Source organism: Equus quagga, chromosome 1 (genome assembly GCF_021613505.1).
Source record: "Equus quagga isolate Etosha38 chromosome 1, UCLA_HA_Equagga_1.0, whole genome shotgun sequence".
In the NCBI taxonomy this organism is placed as follows: domain Eukaryota; kingdom Metazoa; phylum Chordata; class Mammalia; order Perissodactyla; family Equidae; genus Equus; species Equus quagga.
In genome coordinates, this window is record NC_060267.1 from 73,505,860 (window position 1) to 73,529,130 (window position 23,271).

The 23,271-nt window shown below is 35.6% G+C and overlaps 1 protein-coding gene across 1 annotated transcript in view; it reads right to left on the reverse strand.

Moving 5' to 3' along the window:
* SVEP1 (sushi, von Willebrand factor type A, EGF and pentraxin domain containing 1) overlaps positions 1-23,271 on the reverse strand; it is a 166,670-nt gene that overhangs the window by 75,087 nt on the left and 68,312 nt on the right. The window contains exons 7-16 of the mRNA XM_046663234.1: positions 19,571-19,768; positions 17,077-17,195; positions 14,483-14,612; positions 10,505-10,612; positions 9,307-9,438; positions 8,221-8,415; positions 6,872-6,993; positions 4,854-4,962; positions 1,003-1,167; positions 239-472 (exon numbers count right to left, since the gene is read on the reverse strand). Coding sequence (XP_046519190.1) covers positions 239-472; positions 1,003-1,167; positions 4,854-4,962; positions 6,872-6,993; positions 8,221-8,415; positions 9,307-9,438; positions 10,505-10,612; positions 14,483-14,612; positions 17,077-17,195; positions 19,571-19,768 — 1,512 coding nt within the window. The remainder of the gene's footprint in view (positions 1-238; positions 473-1,002; positions 1,168-4,853; positions 4,963-6,871; positions 6,994-8,220; positions 8,416-9,306; positions 9,439-10,504; positions 10,613-14,482; positions 14,613-17,076; positions 17,196-19,570; positions 19,769-23,271) is intronic.

Genomic DNA, 23,271 nt, shown 5'->3' on the forward strand with positions numbered 1-23,271 from the left:
AGGTCTAAAGATCCATAAATAAAACTAAGATTTGAGTCCCTCACCTGAAATAGTTTTCTTGTCCTGACCCAAAGTGGCTACTTGGATTCTTGAGACAAAATAGTAATAATAACAACCACATAACAATAGCAAAATGTCTGTTTCTCTTTAATACTCCTTTATAGTTGTAAAACGGTTCTACCCATCTCATTTGACACAATAGGCCCCAAATATTTTTGATTTCACGGAAAACTCTTACCACACATGCGCCCTCTCAGCACTGAGCCTGGTCTGCAAAAGAGGAAAGCCTTTTCCGTTTCTAAGGAATTGCTGTCGGCTACAAGCATTTCAGATGCAAGCTGAAAGGAATACATGGGCTCCTTATTGAGGGTCCTTTTTAGTCGATTTGTGATAGTTTCCAGTGTCTTAATGAGTCGTTGCTGATTTTCCAATTCAAGGGTATCATTTCTTTCCTCGGGTAATGGCACACTAGCTGAGATAAAAACAAGACCAAAAAAAAAAAAACACATAACATACACACACGGTGTTTCAGGAAGCCATTTGTAGTTAGTTTTTACCAAAAAGAAATAGCATATTAAAAATCTTTAAAGAAAAATAAGCTCAAACTTAACTACTACTTACTTAGCAACCAGTACATGGATAATATTAAGAAGGATGCAATTTGCTTTAATCCCTCTCTTGTATGCTGGATCTACACCATCTTTTTGCAGAGTTCTTCACTATAGCATATTAAATTCCTGTAAATTCTTGCTTTTTAAAAACATGCCTTAGTTCATCATGCCGAGATGAGAACAAAGCAGGGTGCTTATTGCTATGAGAACCATAAAATACATCTATGATATTAAATTGTAAAAAATGACAAGACAGGTAATGGTGTGCGCCCTAATTTTCACTTCCAGGGTCATTTCCCGATAATGACAACCAATGGAAGATTTGAAACATAGGTTTCCGACCAAGAATTTCACATCATATTGTTTTTACAAATAGAAAGTCTATCCTTACCTGTGATGTTAAAAATTAACTTGATTTTGTGGTCAGATAACGGGGCATTTCTTTTAGTCCGTGAAGATCTGGCTTTGCCAGCGCCCGTGGGTGTTTCTCGCACAGCATCCAAGAAGTCATCGTAAGAGTAATCCAGCCTGTTAGCTGTGCCCCAACCACCCGGTCCTGAACAGTCGGGGCAGAGAAACAAATGACTCTACAGGTGTATTTCTATCAGCTTTTAGGTTCCATTGTTAAGCCACAAGTCAAATTGCCCTTGATCACTGCTTAATTGCCCATAATGTACCTCTTACACGGTTTCATCTATAATCTTATATTGTAATTTTTAGGCAGTTCATATTACATGTAGATTACCAATGAATTACATTAAAAGTAGAAAGACCCAATTAAATGAAATGTCATTTCCCTCCCCCAAAAAAGAACTCCATTCTTCTCATTAGTAGTCCTCTACTACAAAAAACTGTATTCAATAATTATTATTATATTTTGAATTCCATCAATAAAAATTCTGTGTAAAAAAAAGTAGAAAAGTCTCTGTGGAGCTACATAGGCAGTTAAATTATTCAATCTTTGATTTAATAGTTAATTATCTTTGCTTCAGAGATAAAGAGAAGGTGGGTGCACAATTTTAATCAACTCCTATTTCCCTTCAGGGTTTGCTCCTTTTTTTTTTTAATATCAGCTTTATAAAAATGCACACAGGCAGATTTTCTTTTGTGAAGATTATTCAAGATATCTGCCTATCTATATCATATTTTAGAGGTGGGGTAATTTCTGAAGGAAGCATATAAGTTAAATGTTTACATATGTATATATAAAGCAAGCACGCTGGAGGCAACATGGATGTGTGCGATTCTTTAGATGACCTTGATATCATTGTGATCAACCGCATGGTTTCAGATTGTGGCTTCTCAATGTACACGGTATGGCTGTACAATCTTAGTTAAGTTACTTTCATCTCTCTAAACCTCAGTTTCTTCATTTATAAATTGAGATAGTTATTCTAAACTCATAGGTTTGTTTGTGGAATAACAGAGACAAGTTTTGCAAACCATCTCGCTCAGTATTTGACTCATCCTGAAGCTCAGGAAATGATATTAATATTGGTCAGAACACACTTGTTGCATATTTATATGCTTTAAACATCAAATTCTATTTATACGGGCCTATCCACCTAAGTAAGTTGTTTTTTGAGAGTTTTTTTTTTTTGCTTAATTTATGTTTTTGGCCATTAAAATTTGCTGAGATCAATATTTTTATCACTTGAACGTTTTTCCCACATGCATTATGTAGCTATTATAGAAAAAAACCCAGATGAGTAAAAAGAAAGATATAAAAAATTACCTATAATTTCACCACATGGAAATAACTATCATAACATTTTAGGCAAGTTTTTTTCTATGAATTTATAAACACACACACATATATATAAATTTATGCATGCATACACATATATATAACTGGAATAAAAATAAACATACAACACTTTTAACAAAACAAGATTATACGATGCATATATTATTTGGTAATCTTTTTCCAAATTTTCTCAACAATATATTATGGTATTTCTACGTCAAACAGTTTAATAATATTCTTTTCTACAGCTATACCACAAACTAATCAGGTTTCTATTTTTAGACTTTTAGGTTATTTCAAAGTTTTAGAACATCCTTGTATATACAATATTTCATAAAATGTAAGACACCATCAATGAGAAGACACATCCCAATTTCAGAGATGTCCAAACGAAAAACGTGCATCTTAGAATTTATGAAATGTAGTATATCTTTGCACATTGGCATGATTTTTATCTCAAGAAATATTCTTAGAAGTGGAACTTCTCGGTCTGAGCATTTTTAATCTTTTCGATACGCATCACCAAATGCCCTCCAATTTTTCCTCTGCAAACAATACATGAGTATGATTTTTTTCCCTACCCCCTTGTCAACTTTGGGTAGTATGATTGTTATTGGAATTTGTTAATCTGACAGGTCAAAAATAGCATCTCATTAGAGTTTTAATTTGAATTACATGATTATTATGAGGTCAAACCATCTTAATATATTTATTGGCCTTTTGTTTTTCATACATTATGACTTGCCAAGGTGTTGTAAATATTACACTGATCTTGTTACTCCCTATTGTAAAGACATTCAAGGAGGAAGGCTTATTTCTTAGGATCACTTGTACCATATGCCCATGTCTGAATCTAGAAAACGGCCATGATCAGATGACAAATACCTCCCATCTCAAAGCTTTATAATGACAACTGACTCCTTCTATGTGAAGCTTTGTATCTGCGTGACCTCCTTCAACAATCTGGGAGGGGAAACCTGGGTCATGTGTGATAGAGAGGGATAGTTATTCCAGATGGGCCACTGCCAACTCCACTTTATATTATTCTGTCTACAACTCTACTGTCCATTATCGCCACTGAGAAGTTGTACATAATAGTTAAAAATGGAAAAAACTCGAATTCTACCAAAAGGAAATTGTTTACATAAATTATGGCAAATTGATTGATGAAATAATATGTGGCCATTAAAATTGTACTGAAGTACAATATTTAATGACATAAAAATGTCCTCAATATAATGTTAACTGAAAATTCATCCTTACAAAATAGTACGAGCATATATACACACACTCATCCAGTTATATCTATATTAATATATTAACAGAAATTATTTCTGGGATTGTAGATTATCTTGATTTCATTCTTTGTTTGTAGCATTTTTCAAATTTTTGCAATAAACATATATGCACAAATAATGTTTTTAAAATTTAAAAAGTCTAAAGCAACAGTCAGGATCACTCAATGCTGAATCACTAAATATATTACAAATATGATTAGCGTCTGAAACAAAAAGGATGTCTGCTGTCGTGTGGATTAATACTATCTCAAATAACCTTCTAAGCACTTTACTTATACTTGTACTTACTCATTTAGTCCTTACAATGGCCCTAGGAGTTCAGCACTCTTTTATACCCATTTTATAGGAAGAAACTGAGGCACAGAGTAGCTTAATAACTTGTTCAAGACCACACAGCTAGTAGGTGGTGAAGCCAAGATTTGGACCTAAGTAGTTGGACATAGAGTCCATGTGCTTAGCCATGACACTATTTCATTATCACTATTATTTTTTTAAACATTACTCTGGAAGTTCTGGACAGTTCTAGAAGAATGAAATAAAAATAAGAAGTATAATTACTAGAAAGGACGATGATTTTGCTAATCAAGAGACACAACTGAACTCTCCCAGAAATATTAAGGCAGTAAGCTAAATGGCCAGATAAACCAGCAAAAAAATAACATACCATACTTTGGAATAACTGTATTAAAAGTTATATGTCAATTATATCTCAATGAAAAAACATCAAAATTCCACTTGACGGTGTGTTAGACTTGAAGAGATTGTCTTAACATATTCTGGGTGAGGAATCTGAATATTTCACATGTGAAACTGTTTTAAATTAACTGCAATCTAAATTGAATGCCATATAAAAATTACTGATAGTACTTTATAACTACTGCCATTCTCTTCTAAGATACATATCAATATTTGAATTTTACAATCATAATTAGTTTTGATTTAGTTTTAGCAACTTAGTTTTCTTAGTTTTATCATCCTGAAGAGTTTGGATAATATTTTGAAATAATTTATTTGATACCCCAAATTTAATATATCCCTAAAGATTATTAGGCACAGTATCGAATTATCCAGTCATCCTCTAAGATGATGCATAAAATAATAAAAGTTCATTTTTCTAGTTTGCCCCACTCTTTTGGAATTAGTTTCTTATTTTTCAGATCAGTCTTGCAAACTACTGACACTAAAGAATTTAATTACCAATTGCAAAGCCATTTTCATATTCATAATTATATTCAAGGCAATATTTTTTGGTCAGGTCCTCCAGTCTGCAGTCAATGTCATCAGCATCACTACAAAATGATGGGACCTGCAAATGAAAAATGAAGAGGACAAAATGTAATTCACATCTGTATGCTTTGGATAAGCCCTTGGCCGCCCTGGCCTTCACATCTCCATCAGCAGGAGGTAGGGGAGGGCCCCAGAGCTCTGCCTGTTCTTGAAAAGGCTCCTGACCCTCCTCCACCCCTCCCCTAGTACCTCTCACTGCCCGTGGACCTCCAAGATCAGTCTCATGCTTTTTCTCTCTGTTTATGTCACTTACCACGAGAAGCCCAGGACTCCTGGGATATCTCTTGTCTCTGATCTTTCACCCCATGGGGCTCTTTGGATTCCTTTTCTCTATCTCCTACCCCTCTCCAACTCCCCAAAACCTTCCTCTAGGCCCTTGAAGCTCAGTCAGTAATCAGCAAATCTCCCATTATGTTTTTTTTTTTACCTCCTCTCTATATGTTCCCTTCACCTTTGCTCTCAATGAAACCTGACTTTCCAGTTTTCTCAAGCGTGGGTGTGGAGGCGAAGAAGTGTCCTCCTCACTCTTCATTGCTGTTTCCAGATCATGCTTCCTCGCACCTCCTTAAACCCTCACAGTTTTGAAGCTCCTGCCATCAACTATACCACTCGTTGCCTCTCCTTGTGGCCATCATCTGCAGCCTTTCCCCACTCTGAGACACCCCTCATTCCAAGAACATTTCGTAACTGTCCCTGTTATAATTCTTGGTGATTTCTATATCCACCCAGCTCATCCTTCCATCACCTTGGCTTCTCACTTCCTTTTCCTCTTCTCCCGTCATCCAGCCTTACTTTGTCACTTACTCTCATGGTCATACCCTTAGACCTCATCATTACCAGTAACCACACCCTCTCTTACTTCCAGGAATCCAACAATGCTAGACTTCCTCAGAATTTACAATCCATTGACCCTCCCACCTCTTCACTGCCCCTCAGCTGTCTTCACTTTCTTATTCACCCATCTTAGACTCCATGGTTCATCACCACGAATTACTCCCTTGCATGTGCCCTCCCCAGTTTGTTTGTCTGGAGAACCCTTATCCTCAGTTAAATTAATCGCTCTGCTTTCTCCACACTTGCATCCACATGGTCAATTACAGCTGGAGAGCCAACACAACCTTGCTTACTGCCAATCCTACTACATTCTTTAGTATATCAATTTATGCTCTCCCAGAAAATTATTTTATACCATCTTTTCTTTCTCAAACCTCCAACAACTCCTCCCTGTCCTTACTCTAGGCTGATCATTCTGCATCTTTTTCACTGATAAAGCAGTCAGGAAAGATCCTTCTTTCACATACGTCCACACCATGTGTACCCACTCTTGTATATGTGTTCCTGTATACTCTGCCTCCTCGACTCCTCTTTCTCGCACATCCTACATCAAATCTACTACTACTAAATCTACTTCTAGAATCTATCCAAAATCTAAGCTACCCACTCTGTTAGGGATATAAATATGTATATGACATATTTCCTGCCTTCAAGATGCTCAACACAGTTAAATACATTGCTTTGCCTTCCTGTAATCACTGAAAGAGTCCTGAAGAAAAATGCATGAAAAGGAAAATTCTTTAAATGTTCGATTATCTCATCATAAAAGAAATACAGCCCACAGTGGCATTTTTATCATACTTTAAATAAGAAACCAAACATTCTCAAACCACATGGACCCTAAGCTTCTCTGACTTTCTGCCTTAGAGTGTTTTTAAAAATTCAAAACATTTTAATACAGATTTACTTATAATTCACTCCAGAAGTCCAAAACTGAAGAGTAATGCTAAATATTAGGAGCAAGTTTGGATCACAAAGAAGAGAGAAATCATCAGGACAAGGAATTTCTGTTGCAGGTGACCCAGAGAGGCTATGAAAAGTTCAATAGCATCCTTTAAAATATGACTAACAATGAAGGAATACTATTGACATACCATTTTCCCCAGGGTAGTCTCAAATGCTTCAGAAAACTTCTTCAACAGATCTGTGTCATCACAACGAGTTGCTTTGTACAACATCTCAAAGGACTTGAAACCATGATTTGCAAAACGTTTTACTGGAAAATGTGGGAAAAACAATTTCAATTGGCTAGTGTTTTCAAAACAAAGACTTAACTTTCAATGGAATAACTAAAACTTAGTATTTTAATTCTAACATGATTTGTGGGATTGTTATAAAAACAAGAGATGACGGTTAAGAAAGGTTTCTAGGCATTAACTGACCATCATAAATCATGAGCCAAGCAGCCCTGTACCCAGTTACCCAGTGATGAATTCTTTACCTTCCAATAGTATGAGAAAGTGAGCATTTAACAGAAAAGGAGAGATGATAATTGTTTTCATTATAGTTGTGGGAATTTTTGAAAAATCCTGGCTGGGTCAAAGATATTATATTTTGTATTCATATAAATTTATAACATTTTTATTTATATTATATTTTCAACCAAGAGACACTGAAAAATTTCTGAATATTATGTGAAATTATATTTCTTGAAAGTGTAATTTCACAGAGACAAATTTCTCCTTGGATCAGAAGCTGGTACAGTAGCCTCAGCAAGATGTCCCAAAATATTCAGAGATAATGCCTCCTAATGGCATGACCATTAAAATCCCACCATCTGAATCTGTGATGTGAGTTACTCTATTTACTTTCCAAATTTGAAAAAAAATAGCTGTAGTAACTGGGCTTTACTCTTTTTTCAAGACATTGGCATTTAAACTCTACCTTAGGTACTGGATCAAAGATTCACTCCAGAGAGTATTTATTAACACTAGACTCGGCTATATAAAATATTGGCTTATTTTTATAACAATATGTATTTAAGATTATAGGATAGCTCTAAGTCTAAATCACATCTAAAGAGAATGTGACTGATCGTTTTCATTCCATCAGATATGTTGGCTCTTTAAATATAAGCTCTTATGCAGACTATGAGACTATACTTGCAGTTCAAGTTTACAGATTAAGAACAACATGCTGACAAGTCTCCTCATATATTTCTAGTAAATAACAATGAAAGGGCCCCGATAGTTTTGCCTTAAATTGAATCTTGTCCTATAGCAATTTAATCAATAACAAGACTCTGCTGGGCTAATATTTTAAATTGAGGGATGAAGATTTCTCTTAACCCAAAAACATTTCAAATGCATGGCACCATTTTCCACTCACCAAAACCAATCCCTATAGTAAGCCAATTTTCCTCTTTAATGCTTAGAAATGTACACACATAGGCAGATGCATATTCACACATACTAAAGGAGTCCAGAAATAAAGTAAAACCTACTAGCACAGTCTGGCCATTCAGTGGAATATGGTGGTTTCCAGATGCCATCTTCATAAGCACAATAATACTTCTCAGTAGACCCTTCTGTGAAATCATAGCCCTCCAAGCAACTTAATGTGCAGTTAACTCCAGCACTATCCTGAGTGCATACAAAATCCCCATTTACAGGTGTGAATGGAACTTCACAGGGAGAACCTGTGCAAAAAAAATTACGTTATTCATATAAAGTGGTATAAGAAACATAAATTAAATTCCAGGAGTTGAAAGCTGAACTTTGAAACGGATTCCTCCTGTCCACCACTATTCCTAGAAAAATTTTCACCCTAAATCCCAGTGTGGGATTGCAGCAATGTCTGCTGTTTGATTCCTAGGTGGGCATAGTGGAAAAGCTATAACTATGTGTAATTAGAGGTTGCGCATATTTTATGAAAATCTAAAAGTATTTCTGATTTTGAGTTGTTATTTTGGGCATTCCTTTAATAAAAATGAAAACTAGGCAACATCCAGCAACTACATTTTCAGAATGTGTCTCCTCAAGCATTCAAAATAGGATCATGACGATACACTTTGTAACTCTGGAGAAAATGTTATCAAATTGTTCATTAAAGACTACATTGGAAGAAAATATTTCTGTCTATCATGAAGTGAAGTAATAATTGGAAACTTAAATAAAATCTGTTAGTATTCTAACTTTAAAAATCTACTCCTCAGGTGTTGGCCCGGCAGCATAGCGGTTAAGTTCACATGCTCTGCTTTGGCAGCCCGAGGGTTGCAGGTTCAGATCCCAGGCACGGACATAACACCACTTATCAAGCCATGCTGTGGCATGCGTCCCACACATAAAATAGAGGAAGATGGGCACGGATGTTAGCTCAGGGCTAATCTTCCTCAGCAGAAAGAGGAGGATCGGCGGCGTACGTTAGCTCAGGGCTAATCTTTCTCAAAAATATAAATGTACAAATAAATTTTTAAAAAAATTTTAAAAATATCTACTCCTCATAGCCTATTTTCGTCCACAAAATAGGGTGCAATAGCAATTACATATATAAATATCAACTAGATTTTGGAGGCTTGTGAAGAGAATACCTTTTATGACAATGTGGATGTCACACGTTCTGTAATTGCCTGAGGGGTCAGTGGCTGTATAGCGCACCACAGTCTCCCCGTGAGGGAAAAGCTCTCCTGGTGTGTGACTTCTGGTGATGACCAATACAGCCCCTAGAAAGGAAAGAAGGAATCCAATTTGGGGTCATTGGTCTGCAGTCACTTTATTAGTCACTTTATTTGATCTGAATTTTCATTTTCTATTTATACAAACCAGCTGGACACTCTATGTATGTCGATTTGGCCATTCATAGAAAATAAAAGATGTAATATTTATACTACAACATAGAAGCAGTAGACTCAAAAACCTCATTCAATTAAGGCATTTAATTAAATTAACTAATTTTAATTTATTAAATGATTTTACTTGAATAGATAAGCCTATTGGAACATTGGAAATTTAATTAAGAAATCTATTTAACTTGCATTTTTATTTTTGTTTACTGGGTTTTAGTAAAACATTTAAAATGAACTTCAATTGTATTTGCACATTTTTTTCTGCTTTCCTATGAACTTTTATAATTTTGGGGGAAAATGTTTAAGAAATGAGCATGAATACATGAAGTGCACTAGAGATAGCAATAAAACGCATAGTTTATATATTCAGAACAATGTAAGCTTAGAGACTCAACAAATTTATTAGAACATCTTCAAGTACAAGACCTAGCACAGGTTTAATAAATGTCCATTGAAAACTGAGTGAATGGGCCAGCCTGGTGGTGTAGCGGCTAAGTGTGCACTTTCCGCTTTGGTGGCCCTGGGTTCACCGGTTCAGATCACGGGTGTGGACATGGCACCACTTGGCAAAAGCCATGCTGTGGTAGGCGTCCCACATATAAAGTAGAGGAAGATGGGCACGGATGTGAGCTCAGGGCCAGTCTTCCTCAGCAAAAATAGGAGGATTGGCAGCAGATGTTAGCTCAGGGCTAATCTTCCTCAGAAAAAGAAAAGAAAAGAAAAGAAAACTGAGTGAAGAGAATCTCCACGGATAGGTAAGATTAATAATGTTAAATTATATATAATTATCCTAGTATTAAAACATATTAACTTATATAATGATCCGTTCTACTTAGATAGATGTAATTTACTTTTCATTTCTCTTTTATCCCTTTTAAAAGCTCTTTCAAATAAAACATAATTCAGTGTTACCATGCTGACAACAAAATTCCTGCATCCTCACCTGAGTTGTCTGAGAACTGAGGCTCATCCCAGGTTACAGCATGCTCCTTCTCTGAGACCTGGATTGGAGGTGGGGATCTGCACCAGTCTATGCTGGGTGGTTCCACATCTAAAGAACATGAAATCAGAGAAAGAAGTCACCACTGATATTCCAAATTGAGGCAGTTTGCAAGAGAGAATTGAAGTCTACTTGTCCGGCAGGCAAGCTTGACTTTGTTAAACACAAGGCTGGCCCCGGGGCCCCTTTGAGGGTGAGGTATGTTTTATCCCTGATCTCAACATCAAAAGAAAAAGCGAATTCTTTCTATACTCTCTTCTGCCTGTTGAAGAAGAAATATGAGGTTACTAAAATCACCATGAGCACAGCAGTGTGAAAGGCAATTCTGGATGCAGTGGGCATTTAATTTGTGATTTCTGCCTCCAATAGTTGAGCTGATCTACCTGGAAGTGAAGAGAATCTTTCCAGACAAGCAGAAGGCGTGAAATGACCAAACCAGTCACTCCCATGATCCTCCTCTTATCTGAAGGGCCAAGCTAGGGCTGATAGATGGTTAAATGGAAGGACCAATGGACAGAGATTTGAGTCATGTGGCAGAATATGCAAGATGTAAGTGAGGATGTGCTCTTACTGGAAGGCCAGGAGGTTACGTCCAAAAGTGGAACACTGGAGTCAAAGATTTCTAAGGTTGATAAATTCCAGGTATAGACAAAGAATAGGGTGTGGACATGGGGATAGAGGGCTCCAGTGGAGAGGGGGTGAAAGCCACAGCAGAAATTAAAGAACTGTGAGTCTGTGTTGCTGAGCGTTGTAATCCACATCGAAGGAGGGATTTGAGGTGGCCTAGGTGAGCCAGGTTTCAAGCTCTGACTGAATGTGGTGGAATTTTTAGGATGTCAGTAAAGGACAATAAAGAAAGTGTATAGGAGGTAGTTTTCATATAATTATTGATTTTACACCTTTGAAATATTCTCATATCCATAATCACATGCCTTTGAGGGAGACTAGACAAACATTATTTTTCTAGTCTTATAGGTGAGGAATCTCAGACTAGGCAAACTTAGGGGACTTGACTGAGGTCATTAGGCTAGTAAACTCTAGCCACAGGCATTAAAAAAGCTGCACCTATGAGCATATATTTAGAGTCCTATTTTAAGCTATGTCTTATGAATAAATGTTCAACTTTTCTCTTTTCCTCATGCTTGTCATGTCATTAGTACAGTACCTTTAATTGACCATTTTTCTGGACTGTAAACTCTGTTCATCAGTGATGGAGCCTCCTTTGCTCACAGTTAGGTCTCCACTCATTGCACAAGACCTGGCCCATAAGAGGTGCTCAGAAAAAGTTGTTGAATAAACAAAAGAACAGAGGAATGCTCATAGGAGGTCAGTGCACTTTGCTAAATCAAGTCAATTCACTGTTAAATTGACAAACTGGCAGTATTTACTATTTTTGCAAGAGAAATTGCACATGGGTATTTCCTAAATTTTCTAAACTTACCTGATTTTAGCCAAACATTTTATTTTTCCTTTTTCTCCCAAAGCTCCCTGGCACATAGTTGTGTATTTTCAGTTGTGGTCCTTCTAATTGTGGCATGTGGGACGCCACCTCAGCATGGCCTGATGAGCGGTGCCATGTCTGCACCCAGGATTCGAACCAGCAAAACCCTGGGCCGCTGAAGCAGAGTGGCAAAATTAACCACTGGGCCAGGGGGGGCCAGCCCCTTAGCCAAACATTTTAAAGTTGAATTGCAGGTACAAGAGAGCAGTAAGACTAGGTAAAATATTGTCAAAAGAATTGGAGGTACCAGCAGATGCTTTGTCTCCAAAAGAGAGGAAAAGTCCGTTTCAAAGTGAGCGAGGCAGCATTCTCTGGAATGCTAAGCAAAAGCATTCTTGCTTCCTCTCATTTATCAGTAAGACACCAACACCCTGTCATCTGAGGAAAACAAGAAAATGTAGGCTTTGGAAAATCTTCCGTCTCTGTCTCTCGCTCCCCTCCTATTCTCCCCCTCTCCCTTTCTCGCTCCTTCTCCAGCTCATTCTTCTTCCCCATTCCCTCTGTCTCTTTCATAATTTGAAAACTCAGCTAGACACTTGAGTACACATTTTACATTTCACCATGCTGACTCTTCATTGTGAAAAATTAAAACTTGGCAAACTCTTGAACCACATTTCCGTGTTTAAAATCACCATAGAAAACAAATCCAACATATGTTTCATGTGACTGGGGAAGTCATATTTAAAACAACACTGAGAAAGCAATTAAGAAAACTAAGCACTGCGAGATGAATGAGAGTGATTTTCACTTGAGTTTTTTTATCTACTTTTACCAAAACTTATAATTTCTAGGGTCAGGAGCCAGTTTTATATACATAAGTTATTTCAATGAGTCATGGAAAATTCTTAAAATAAAATAAATTTAATGTGTTGAATTTTAAAATAAATATATTAAAATATAGCTGAGACAAATATAGCAAAATGTCAATATGTTTACATAGAGCTTAATGTGTGTCAGACTCTAGTTCAAGTGGTTTATACATCTGAGCTAATTAAAACCCTCACAACAACTCTATGAGGTAATACATTTATTCATTCTATTTTTGGATGAAGAATCTGAGGCACAGAGAGGTGACTCATCACATTGCCTTTAAGTGGTAGGGCTAGATATGGACTCAAGCAGACTGGGTTCAGAGACTGTGTTTCTGACCACTACAGACAGCTAAATATTCTATTTCTCCACATATTACACTTGGTGGTGGGTATCTGTTATCTGTTGACTACCTACTGAATTGACTGAAAGCACAAAGACCAATTGGGAGATGCAGTGAACCAGGCCAAAAAAAAAAAAAACAAAAGACTGATCTACAGCAGTGGTTGTGAAGATGGAGAGATTGGGACAGATTCCAGAGATACTATGTAGATGAAACCAGTAGAACCTGATAACTTAGTGGATGTTGGTGATAGAAGGAAAGCAGTTGAGGATGACTTCCAGATTTTTGCTTGGTAGCTAGGGGGTTGGTTGTGCCATTTTCTGAGCTAAGAAATATATTAGGTTTAAGTGAGTTTGAAATGCCCATAGGACATTTGCATGGTCCAGTAGGCAGTTTTATACATTAGTTTGAATTTCAGAAAAGAGATCTAAGCTGGAGATAGAAAATCTGATAGTTGTCAGTTAATAAAATCACCAGGAAAACTATAGAGAGAGAAAGAGAAGAGAGACAGTGCTGGAACCCTGGGGATGATTCACATTTGACAGTTGGTCTGAGGAAGAGAAGCCTAAGAGATAAAGAAGGATAAATGAGAAAAATGGGGGGAAACCAAGAAAGACTGGTATTGGAGAAGCTAGGGAAGGAGATGGTTTTGATAAAGAGAATGTGGTTAATAACGTAAAATCTAAGGAAAGATTATGTAAAATAAGGAGTAGAAAGTACAATAGGAGTATCTCTAGAGAACATCAGTGACCTCGATGAAAGCAGTTTATAGTCATGCATTGCTTAACAAGGGGGCTGAGAAATGCATCATTATTAGGTGATTTTGTTGTTGTGTGAACACCACAGAGTGTACCTACACAAACCTAGATGGTATAGCTGACCACACACCTAGGCTAATGGTACTAATCTTATGGGACCACTGTTGCATATGCGGTCTGTCATTGACCGAAACGTTGTTATGCGGGGCTTGACTGTATATGAGTGAAGGAGACAGAAGCCAGACTTGAGTGACTTCGAGAATAAATGGCAGTTAAGTCAAAAGAGATGGCAATCATTGTGAGCTTCTCGAAAGGGTCATGTGGGAAGAAATCAAAGAGATACAATGATAGTTAAAGAGTATGTAAGTTTCAAAGAAGGAGGGGCTTGAGTAGTTTTCAATGCCAGTAGGAAGAATCAGTGGGAAGAGAGCTGTTGAAGAAAGGAGAAACAAAGCCTTTGGAGCACTGGATTGTTTTCACAAACCAACCCAAGTAATTTGAAGACTTACCAATAACTTTGATATGGAAAGTGCAGCTGGCTTGGTTACTGGACAGGTCAGTTGCTGTGTATGTGATAGCAACATCTCCAATGGGGAAAAGGTAAGGTGGAGTGAAAGCTGGATGAACGTGGATTGACACCTTTTGAAGACAAATATTTTGAGAGTTAAAGTTAAAATCAATAGCACATTTATTCTTTTTTGATTTACATATTATTAGTAAAGTGAAGTTAAAAGTGACAAAATATTTCGTAGATAGCAAAAAGGAAAAAAAATTAGGCACAGACTTTTGGTGTATTTCTTTCCAGACTATTCTATTTACATAGTTTATAGCATTGGCATACGTATGAAATGTTGTTCTTTGTTTTTTAAAAGTAACATTTTTTATGTATTACATAGTCTTTAGAACTTAAGACGACTTTTAAATATCTCCATAATGTTCTGTAGAATAAATACATGGTCATTTCTTTAAAAAAAAATCTATTGAAGGACATTTAAATTGGTCCCAAATTTTACTATTGTAAACAGCACTGTGATGAAGTTTTGCACAGAGAATTAAAAAATATTTTTATTATGTCTTCATCATAAATTTCAATGAGCAGAATTATTGATCTCAAAGTCATTAAAATTTTATTGATATATAATACGAAATTGCTTTCCCCAAGCATGGTAATAATTCGCATTCCCATTGTCAGTATTTGATAGTGTCAATGTCAAAGTTCTCACTTAAAGTTCTCTGATCTATATTAAATATCATTACTTTTTGGTAAGTCAAAAATATGGCACCAGGTCATTGTTTTAATTTGTAGTTTCTTGATATCTTATGCTAAGATATATTTTCTTTTCTGAACTGTATGTTTACCTTCTTAGTTCATTTGAAAATTATGATGTGATAAGAATAAATTTATATTAATATATGATGTAAATAAACATTTTAACCTTTGACAAGTTTGAAGCATTTTTCACTAGTTTGCTATTTGTCTTTTAATTTAGGAATTTAAAAAAATACAAATTAAAAAATACTTTTGTAGTCAAACACATTCGTCTTTTCCACTGTATTTAAAAAAATATTTCAACACACAGGTGCTACATTTAGTACATTTAGTGTGAATTCTCATTAGATCCTAAAATACATTCCTGTACTTTTCTTAGTGTTTGATGATGATGATCATGATGACAATGATAATGCACGCTCTCATGGACTTTTTCATGGAAAGTGGAAATCGCACATAAGGGACCACCCAACACGGACATCATCTATAGTACGTTTAGCCCGAAAAGTCACATTTGCACTTTTAAAATCTGATTTAAAAGTGACCTTGTTTTTAGTTATCTAAAGACAAATATCATGATCTCACTTATGCATCGAATCTAAAAATAAAAAAAATAAAAAAACAAAAAACCCAAACTTATGGATATAGAGAACAGACTAGTGATTGCCAGAGGTGGGAGCAGGGCGTTCATAATGGGCAAAGGTGGTCAAAAGGTACAAACTTCCAGTTACACAATAAATAAGACCTAGGGATATAACATACGGCATGGTGACTATTGTTAAGAACATATTTTTTTAAAAGTTACATTGATTGTAAGTATGTTCAACACAATTATCAAAACAGTGATATATTTTTGGTGTTGTGTGCCCCATATATCCCTCCGCATATTCTGGCTGGCACAACTTATACATATTCACATGCAGGTGTGCAAACAATATACCACTTAAGGGCATCTTTATGTATATTAACGCTAACGGTATAAATTTAAGAGGAAGTTAAATTCCTAAATTAATTCCTTTTCCAGTATCTGATGGATAATTATCTCAAGCTATTGTATATGTAATATTAATATACTATGTTCTGAGTAATTCTGGTTTTAGAAAAGTTGAATAAGAAACACTGAAGTTATCTCCTTCAGATTGGCCAATAAGCAATCATTTGGGGCTCACTCATATTTTAAAAGATATGTTCATAAATAGGAATTAAGATTGCTTGCACATCTTTCTTTCTTAAAAGATCTTCAGACCCTAATAAAGCAAAGAATTATTAGTCAAGTAATCTTGGTGGATACAAAATACAACAAATCCATGGAATGAAAAGTTTCCATTTTAGAAATTTTCATCTGAGATTTATAATTAAAAACTCAAGGCTGATCATTCTTTTATCAAGTGAGGAATTAATATTTATAAGTAGGGTATATAGAGAGAGTACTATCATTAGAGTACAGTCATGCACCGCCTAACAACGTTTTGGTCAACAAGGGACCACATATATGAGAGTGGTCCCATAAAATTAGTACCATATAGCCTAGGTGTACTATACTATACTATACTGTCTATACTGTCTAGTATAGTATAGTATACTGTACTATACTATAGTATAGTATAGTATACTAGTACTGTCTAGTATAGTATAGTATACTGTCTAGTACTATACTGTCTAGGCTTGTGTAAATACACTCTATGATGTTTGCACAAAGATGAAATTGCCTGATGACGCATTTCCCAGAACGTATCCCCATTAAGTGATGCATGACTGTGTTAGTAAATCTTCAATATCACACATATTCAGAATCCATCTGAAAAAGTATGCAAATATTTGCACAAACCTTACCTTTTCCCCAGAGTTGTCTTTAGCTGTTGGAATTTGCCAGGTGATATTAGCAGAGTCTTGCTGTTCCTGAGTCTTAGCCTCTATGTCCTTAGGACAGCTGATTTGAGGAGCCTCCACATCTGACTCAGAAAATAAGCAAATCAATTGATATCTTGATACATAATTCTAAAGCATTTAAGAAGGAGGTAAAAACATATGAATACTGTGTCTCACTTTTTACATACCAAATCTTGATTGATTTGGAATGTGCAACTGCCTTCAGGATAATTTATCTCAGCATGGTTTACAAGGTCCTTCCTGAACTGATACCTGCTGGCCTCTCAGCCTCATCTCTTACATATCCCCTACGGGAATTCACTCTTCACATTGAATACTCTCAGTCCTCTGAAAGCTCCATGGTCTTTCTTGAACCTGGATCTTTGTTCATGTTCCTTTATTTGCCTGAATCAATGCCCTCCTCCCCCTTTATCTAGACAACTCATATTTGTCCTTTAACTCTCAGCTTAGACACAAGCTCTTCAGGAATCTTTCTCTGATCCCCGTGGTCCATTTTAGGTGCTCATTCCACAAGTTCCCACAGCCCTCTGCGCTTCCTAACCATAAAACTCAACACATCATTTTGAAATTGAAATTTCTCCTTGAATAGAATTTAAGTTCTTTGAACACCAGGGCATCTCTTGTCCCATTATATTATATAGTTCCTGGCATATAATAGGAGCTTGATAAATATTTTTTGAATAAAATAAAGAAATAAACAGAAAAAAAGAATGTTGACTGTGGCAAGAAGGAATTACACTTGAAAACAAGGCAGTCAAGTAGAATTAATTAGTAGTGCTAAAATGTACTGTCAAAACAAACAACAAATTAAAGCCAATGATATCTTTTGCAGTGTGAAACTTTGTAGCACAGATACTGAATTAGATGTGGCAACGTTACACATATCCACATCAGTCATTGTAGAACTAAGTTTTTAAGATATAATAAATCCCATTAAGAACATATTAGGTCTGTAACTTGTAGCTGAATATACCCAAACTGATACCATTTGTGTCTCATATCTTCTTGTTTCTTTAAAATTTTATTCAATTTATATATTTTTTTTCTTGGAGGGGCTTACACTTGGACAATTTTTCCTCGCAAAGATGCATTAGCATATTGACTGAGAATCTAAAAAAAATTTGATTTTCTGTTCACACTTGAATAATAGCTTGACTGGATTTGGAATTTAAAATTTATATCTATTTTCTCTCTGTATTCTCAACATTGCAACATTTCCTTCTGGCATTTAGAGTTGTAAATAATAAGTGTAATGAGTCTGATTCTTGTTTCTTTTGTGCAATTTCCCTTTCCTCACTAGAAACTTTAGGTTTTTTCATTAACCTTGGACCTCATAAATTTCACCAGGAGTAGTGAAAGTATGCCTGTCCAATACTGTCTATTTTTTATCTAAAAGTGCAAGCTTTTCTGTGGCTCATGGAAACTTTGCTCTACTGGCAGGAAAATTCTTGTCCTCCATCCTTTTCCTCTCTCCTTCTGGAACTCCTTATTAAATGGACATTGGAGTGTCTCTACCTATCGTTGGTATCTCTTAACTTCCATTTTTCAGTTTTCTTGGTTGGGATGTTCAAACTCCTTGCTTATCAGTTCTCTATTCTGAGGGAACTCTCAATTTGGTTCTTCAAATCACTAATATTGTTTTCAATAACATCCATTCCACGTTTTTGCCCTTCTTTGAGTGATATTTATGATATTTTTACTTTTAAGAACTCTTTCCTGTTTTCAACACCTCCTTTTTCATGGCAGTCTGCTCTTGCTGCAAGGAAGATGGCGACATTCTCCTGTGAATATCAATGGAAGGAAGGTTTCAAGGTGCTGATAACTTATTTTCAGTTGATTTAGTGTCACCTGCTTTATATGGGCCAGAAATTCCTCAAGGATTTTTATCTCCTAATGGAAAACTTTCCTGATTTCCAGCTCTAACATATATATATTTTTAAATGTATGCTTTTTTTGGTGAGGAAGATTGTCCCTGAGCTAACATATGTTGCCAACCTTCCTCTTTTGTTTTTTTCTCCCCAAAGCCCCAGTAGATAGTTGTATATCCAGTTATAAGTCCTTCTAGTTCTTCTATGTGGGATGCCACCACAGCATGGCTTGATGAGTGGTATGTAGGTCTACGCCCAGCATCCAAACTGGTGAACTCCGGGCTGCTGAAGCGGAATGTGTGAACTTAACTACTGTGCCACCAGGCTGGCCCCTAGCTCTAATATTATCTCCTTTTTTCTATTTCTTCTATCATTGTCTAGCACATTGTGATTGGATTTTGTAAACTCACCACTTTGAAACAGAAATCTTCACAGCATATTTTCGGGTAACATCTACCATTTTATCATGCGTTTGCAGCAAAAGTTGCAAAAAGGGACAGCCCCATGCTGCACCAATACGTCAAAAGATAAGAATTTCATTTTTAACCTGATCAACGTAGAGGACCTACCTTTACAAACAGCTGTCTGAACTCTGGCACTCCATTTTCCAGAGGTGGTACATCTCACTTCGTCTCTGACTCCAGACAAAATGAATCCTTGGCGGCAACTTAGCTGACAAACCATCCCAGGTTTGGCTGGCTGCTTGCCACAGTTGGGGGGGGATATGATGACACCTTTGGGCTTCTGAAAGGTGGAACAGTGGCGCTCTATCATAGGGAAACGAGAGAAGGTTATTTGCGTTCCCACAAACTGCAAATGCCACAGATTTTCTTTACCCAAGAAGAATACAATTGTGCTGGCTTGGCATTGATATGTCACTAAACGATATCTTTATATGACACCAAACATATGACATATAGTAAATAATGCTAAACCATATCCCTTTAGTTACCTCATGTTATTTTGCCAGTGTATCAAAACCTTGAAATACGTCTAACTGATATTTTAATTAATGACAACTGTGACTTTTATCTTTTGCTTGGAGCACCTTCCTTCAGTTTCCAGAATATTCCTTTATGGCTCTGAAGTAAAATAGTAAATTGGATTCCATCTTTCACGGATTAAGCAACATATTCAGCAATCCGTCTCCATTTTATGAATTTTTTTGGTACCATCTTTAAACAAGTATATTATGTGAAAAGTTTTTATACCTTCCCTAAGATCGCTGTGTTATAATTAGAGTCTTGAACCTTAATGTTTGTTATCTTCAGCATAAATGAAGAATAGCATATGAATTAGGCAGAATGCAGATAGAATGGAAAATCAAGATTAGGATTTAATGCAGAGTGTGTGCACACGCATGCGCATGAACCCATATAAACGTTTGTTTGTTGTAGTAGTGACTGTGCTGGCAGCACTGGTAGCATCATTAGTCTGTACTCCTCGTGTAATAATCGCTAACACTTATTCAATATCTAGTACGTGCAAGGCATTATTCTGAGTGCTTTCCATGTATTGACTCTCTTAATCCTACGCATTAAGGAGTCATGTTGTTATACCCATTACAAACAAAAGTGCTGAGGCATAACTATGGCAAAGTTACCCATAGTTAACTTTCTTGAGGTCACCCAGCAGGTAGGCGGCAGAGTCCATGGGCTCCTAAACACTCCACCTTCATGCTTCCTCCCTGAAATGATTTCCTTCAAACCTCTGTGCCAGTGAAAGCAATTTTTCTTGAGAAATTGGTGTTTCTTTATTTTTGCACAGTATGTGCCACGTGACTGCCTAGACTTCCTGTTCTGCTTCATCAAGAGGAACATCAGAGCCAAATTTGTGGTTTGAATATAATGACTAAGTGGGACTCAACATCTTTTATTTAGGGATGATTCTTTATAAATTAAGAAAATTATCCTTTTGTCTGTCATAATTGTTGAAGATTTTATTCCCTGCTAATATTCTCTTTTTTATTGTTTGCTTATTGGGTATTTTGGGTGAACATGTCTTTAATTTTTATATAGTCTAATCTACTGATGTTATTTCCATTGCTTTTATACTAAAGTTCTGAGATTGGTTAACATTCACTTACATATTTTAATTATACTTTCATCTAATTTTTAATGGATTTAAAATTTAAAATCTATGAAGACTTTATGTTAGTGTCTGGTGTGAATTAAAGACATACAAAAATTTCATTTGTTTCATTTTGTTTTTCCCAAGGAGCTAGCCAATTTTCCTATATTATGAGCTGAATAAATCTTTTCTTCTCAACTGATCTGTAATGCTTTCTTAACAATACATGAAACTAAAAGTTTCAAGATCTATTCAGTCCCCTTGATGTGCCTGGCAATCTTTGCAAGCTCTTCATTTTTGCAGCTTTCGTATATATTTTAAAACCCAGTAGAGTTACTTTCTCTTTACTATTATTACTCCTCCCTTTCAATCTTATTTTAGTGATTTTGCCTGCCTGTTCTTCCAGATGAACCCTGGAATCACTCCCTAATTCCAAAAACGGGGCAAAAAAGAAAATCTCTTTTAGGCTATTGAATGAGGTTGCATTTTACCTATCCGTATATTGGGAGAGAACTAACATTTTGATTAAATTTCATAAAAATATCGAAGTGTTCTTTTTGTCTCTCAGTAACATTTTGTAGTTTGTGTAATACAGGTCCCAAACATTTCTGTTTAAGGTTATTCTTGCATATTTTATATTTTCTATAGATCTTTTGAATGTGATTTTTCACTATATATTCTGTTTATAATTGTATGTGGAAAAGTTGTCTATTTGCTATCTTTATGACTTGAATGAGCTCTCATTCTTTTAGTAGATTCATTCAATTTTGGGGATAGACACATAGTTTACAAATGATGATGATTTGGAATCCCAATAGCTCTAATCTTGTGATTTACTATAAGAGCTAAAGTTTAAAGAACAATAGGAAACAATATGGATGATTGTGAGCATCCCTTTCTTTTTCCAGATTCAGTAAGATTGTCTATATTCTTTGCATAAGTGACTGTAGGTTTAAGGTGAACATTTTTTTATTATGTCAGTAATCAATATGAGTTTCTTAGAATTTTACTGAAAATGCTTTAAATGATAATGAATGCATTTTTATCTTCTATGAAGTAATCATATGAATTTTTCTTGTTTATTATAATAAAATAATTTATTATGTTGATAGAGTACCTAATTTTAAACCCTTGTCACATTCCTAGAATGAACTCATTCTTGTGGATGTGGATTGCTAGTATATTTGCTGTCATAGTTTTCTATCTGTTTTTGATAATAGCTGTCAGGTGAGCAACAAAATAATAATAGTTTGATAATATGAACTGATTAGCTTTCCATTTTCAGAGCCAAATTATATGGTATGAAAATTTCTTTTCTTAAAAGTTTGAAAGAATTTTCCCTCATAGATCCTTCAGTTGTTTTTGGAGAAGTAATTAATACTCTCATAACATTTTCCATTTCTTTATAAGTAATTATACATTTGCATTTCTACTTTTTTCTTGATTCATTTAAGAATTCCCATTTTCTTAGAAAATCATACATAATATCAGGAATTTTAAATTTGTTTGTTTGTGGGGGTTTTTTTTTTCCCTGAGGAAGATTTGCCCTGAGCTAACATCTGTGCCAGTCTTCCACTGTTCTGTATGTGAGTTGCTGCCACAGCATGGCTGCCAATGAGTGGCGTAGGTCTGTGTCTGGGAACTGAACCCACGTCTCTGAAGCAGAGTGTGCCGAACTTAAGCTTTAGGCCATGGGGCCAGCTCCTCAAGAGTTTTAAATTTATGTGCACAAATTTATGTATGGTGTTTTATTATTCTTTTACCAACCTCAGACCTCTATATACTTTGTTATAGCTCCTTAGAAAAATTCCATTTTTACATTTTTCTTACTTATATTTTAAAATCTATTTTATTACTTTTTTCAAAGATTTCCCTCTCATCCATTCTACTGCATCTCATCTCCCTTTATAGTTCATTTTCCTTTACTTAATTATTATTAAGCACTTCTTTCAACTCTCCTTGGAATTACTTTTTTCCTAACTTTTGAACTTAATCTTTAGTTACTTTCATTCTTTCTGTTTAATAATGAAAAGAATTACCACTATGAAATTATATCAGTGTATAATTTAGCCCACATCACTTAACTTTGGTTTTAGGAGTTTCTCAATTTCATTGTTTAAAAATTGCATTTTTTAATTTCTCATCTGTCCATTTAATTAATTTCCTTTACCTCTCTTTGTATTGGAGTCTTTACATTTTG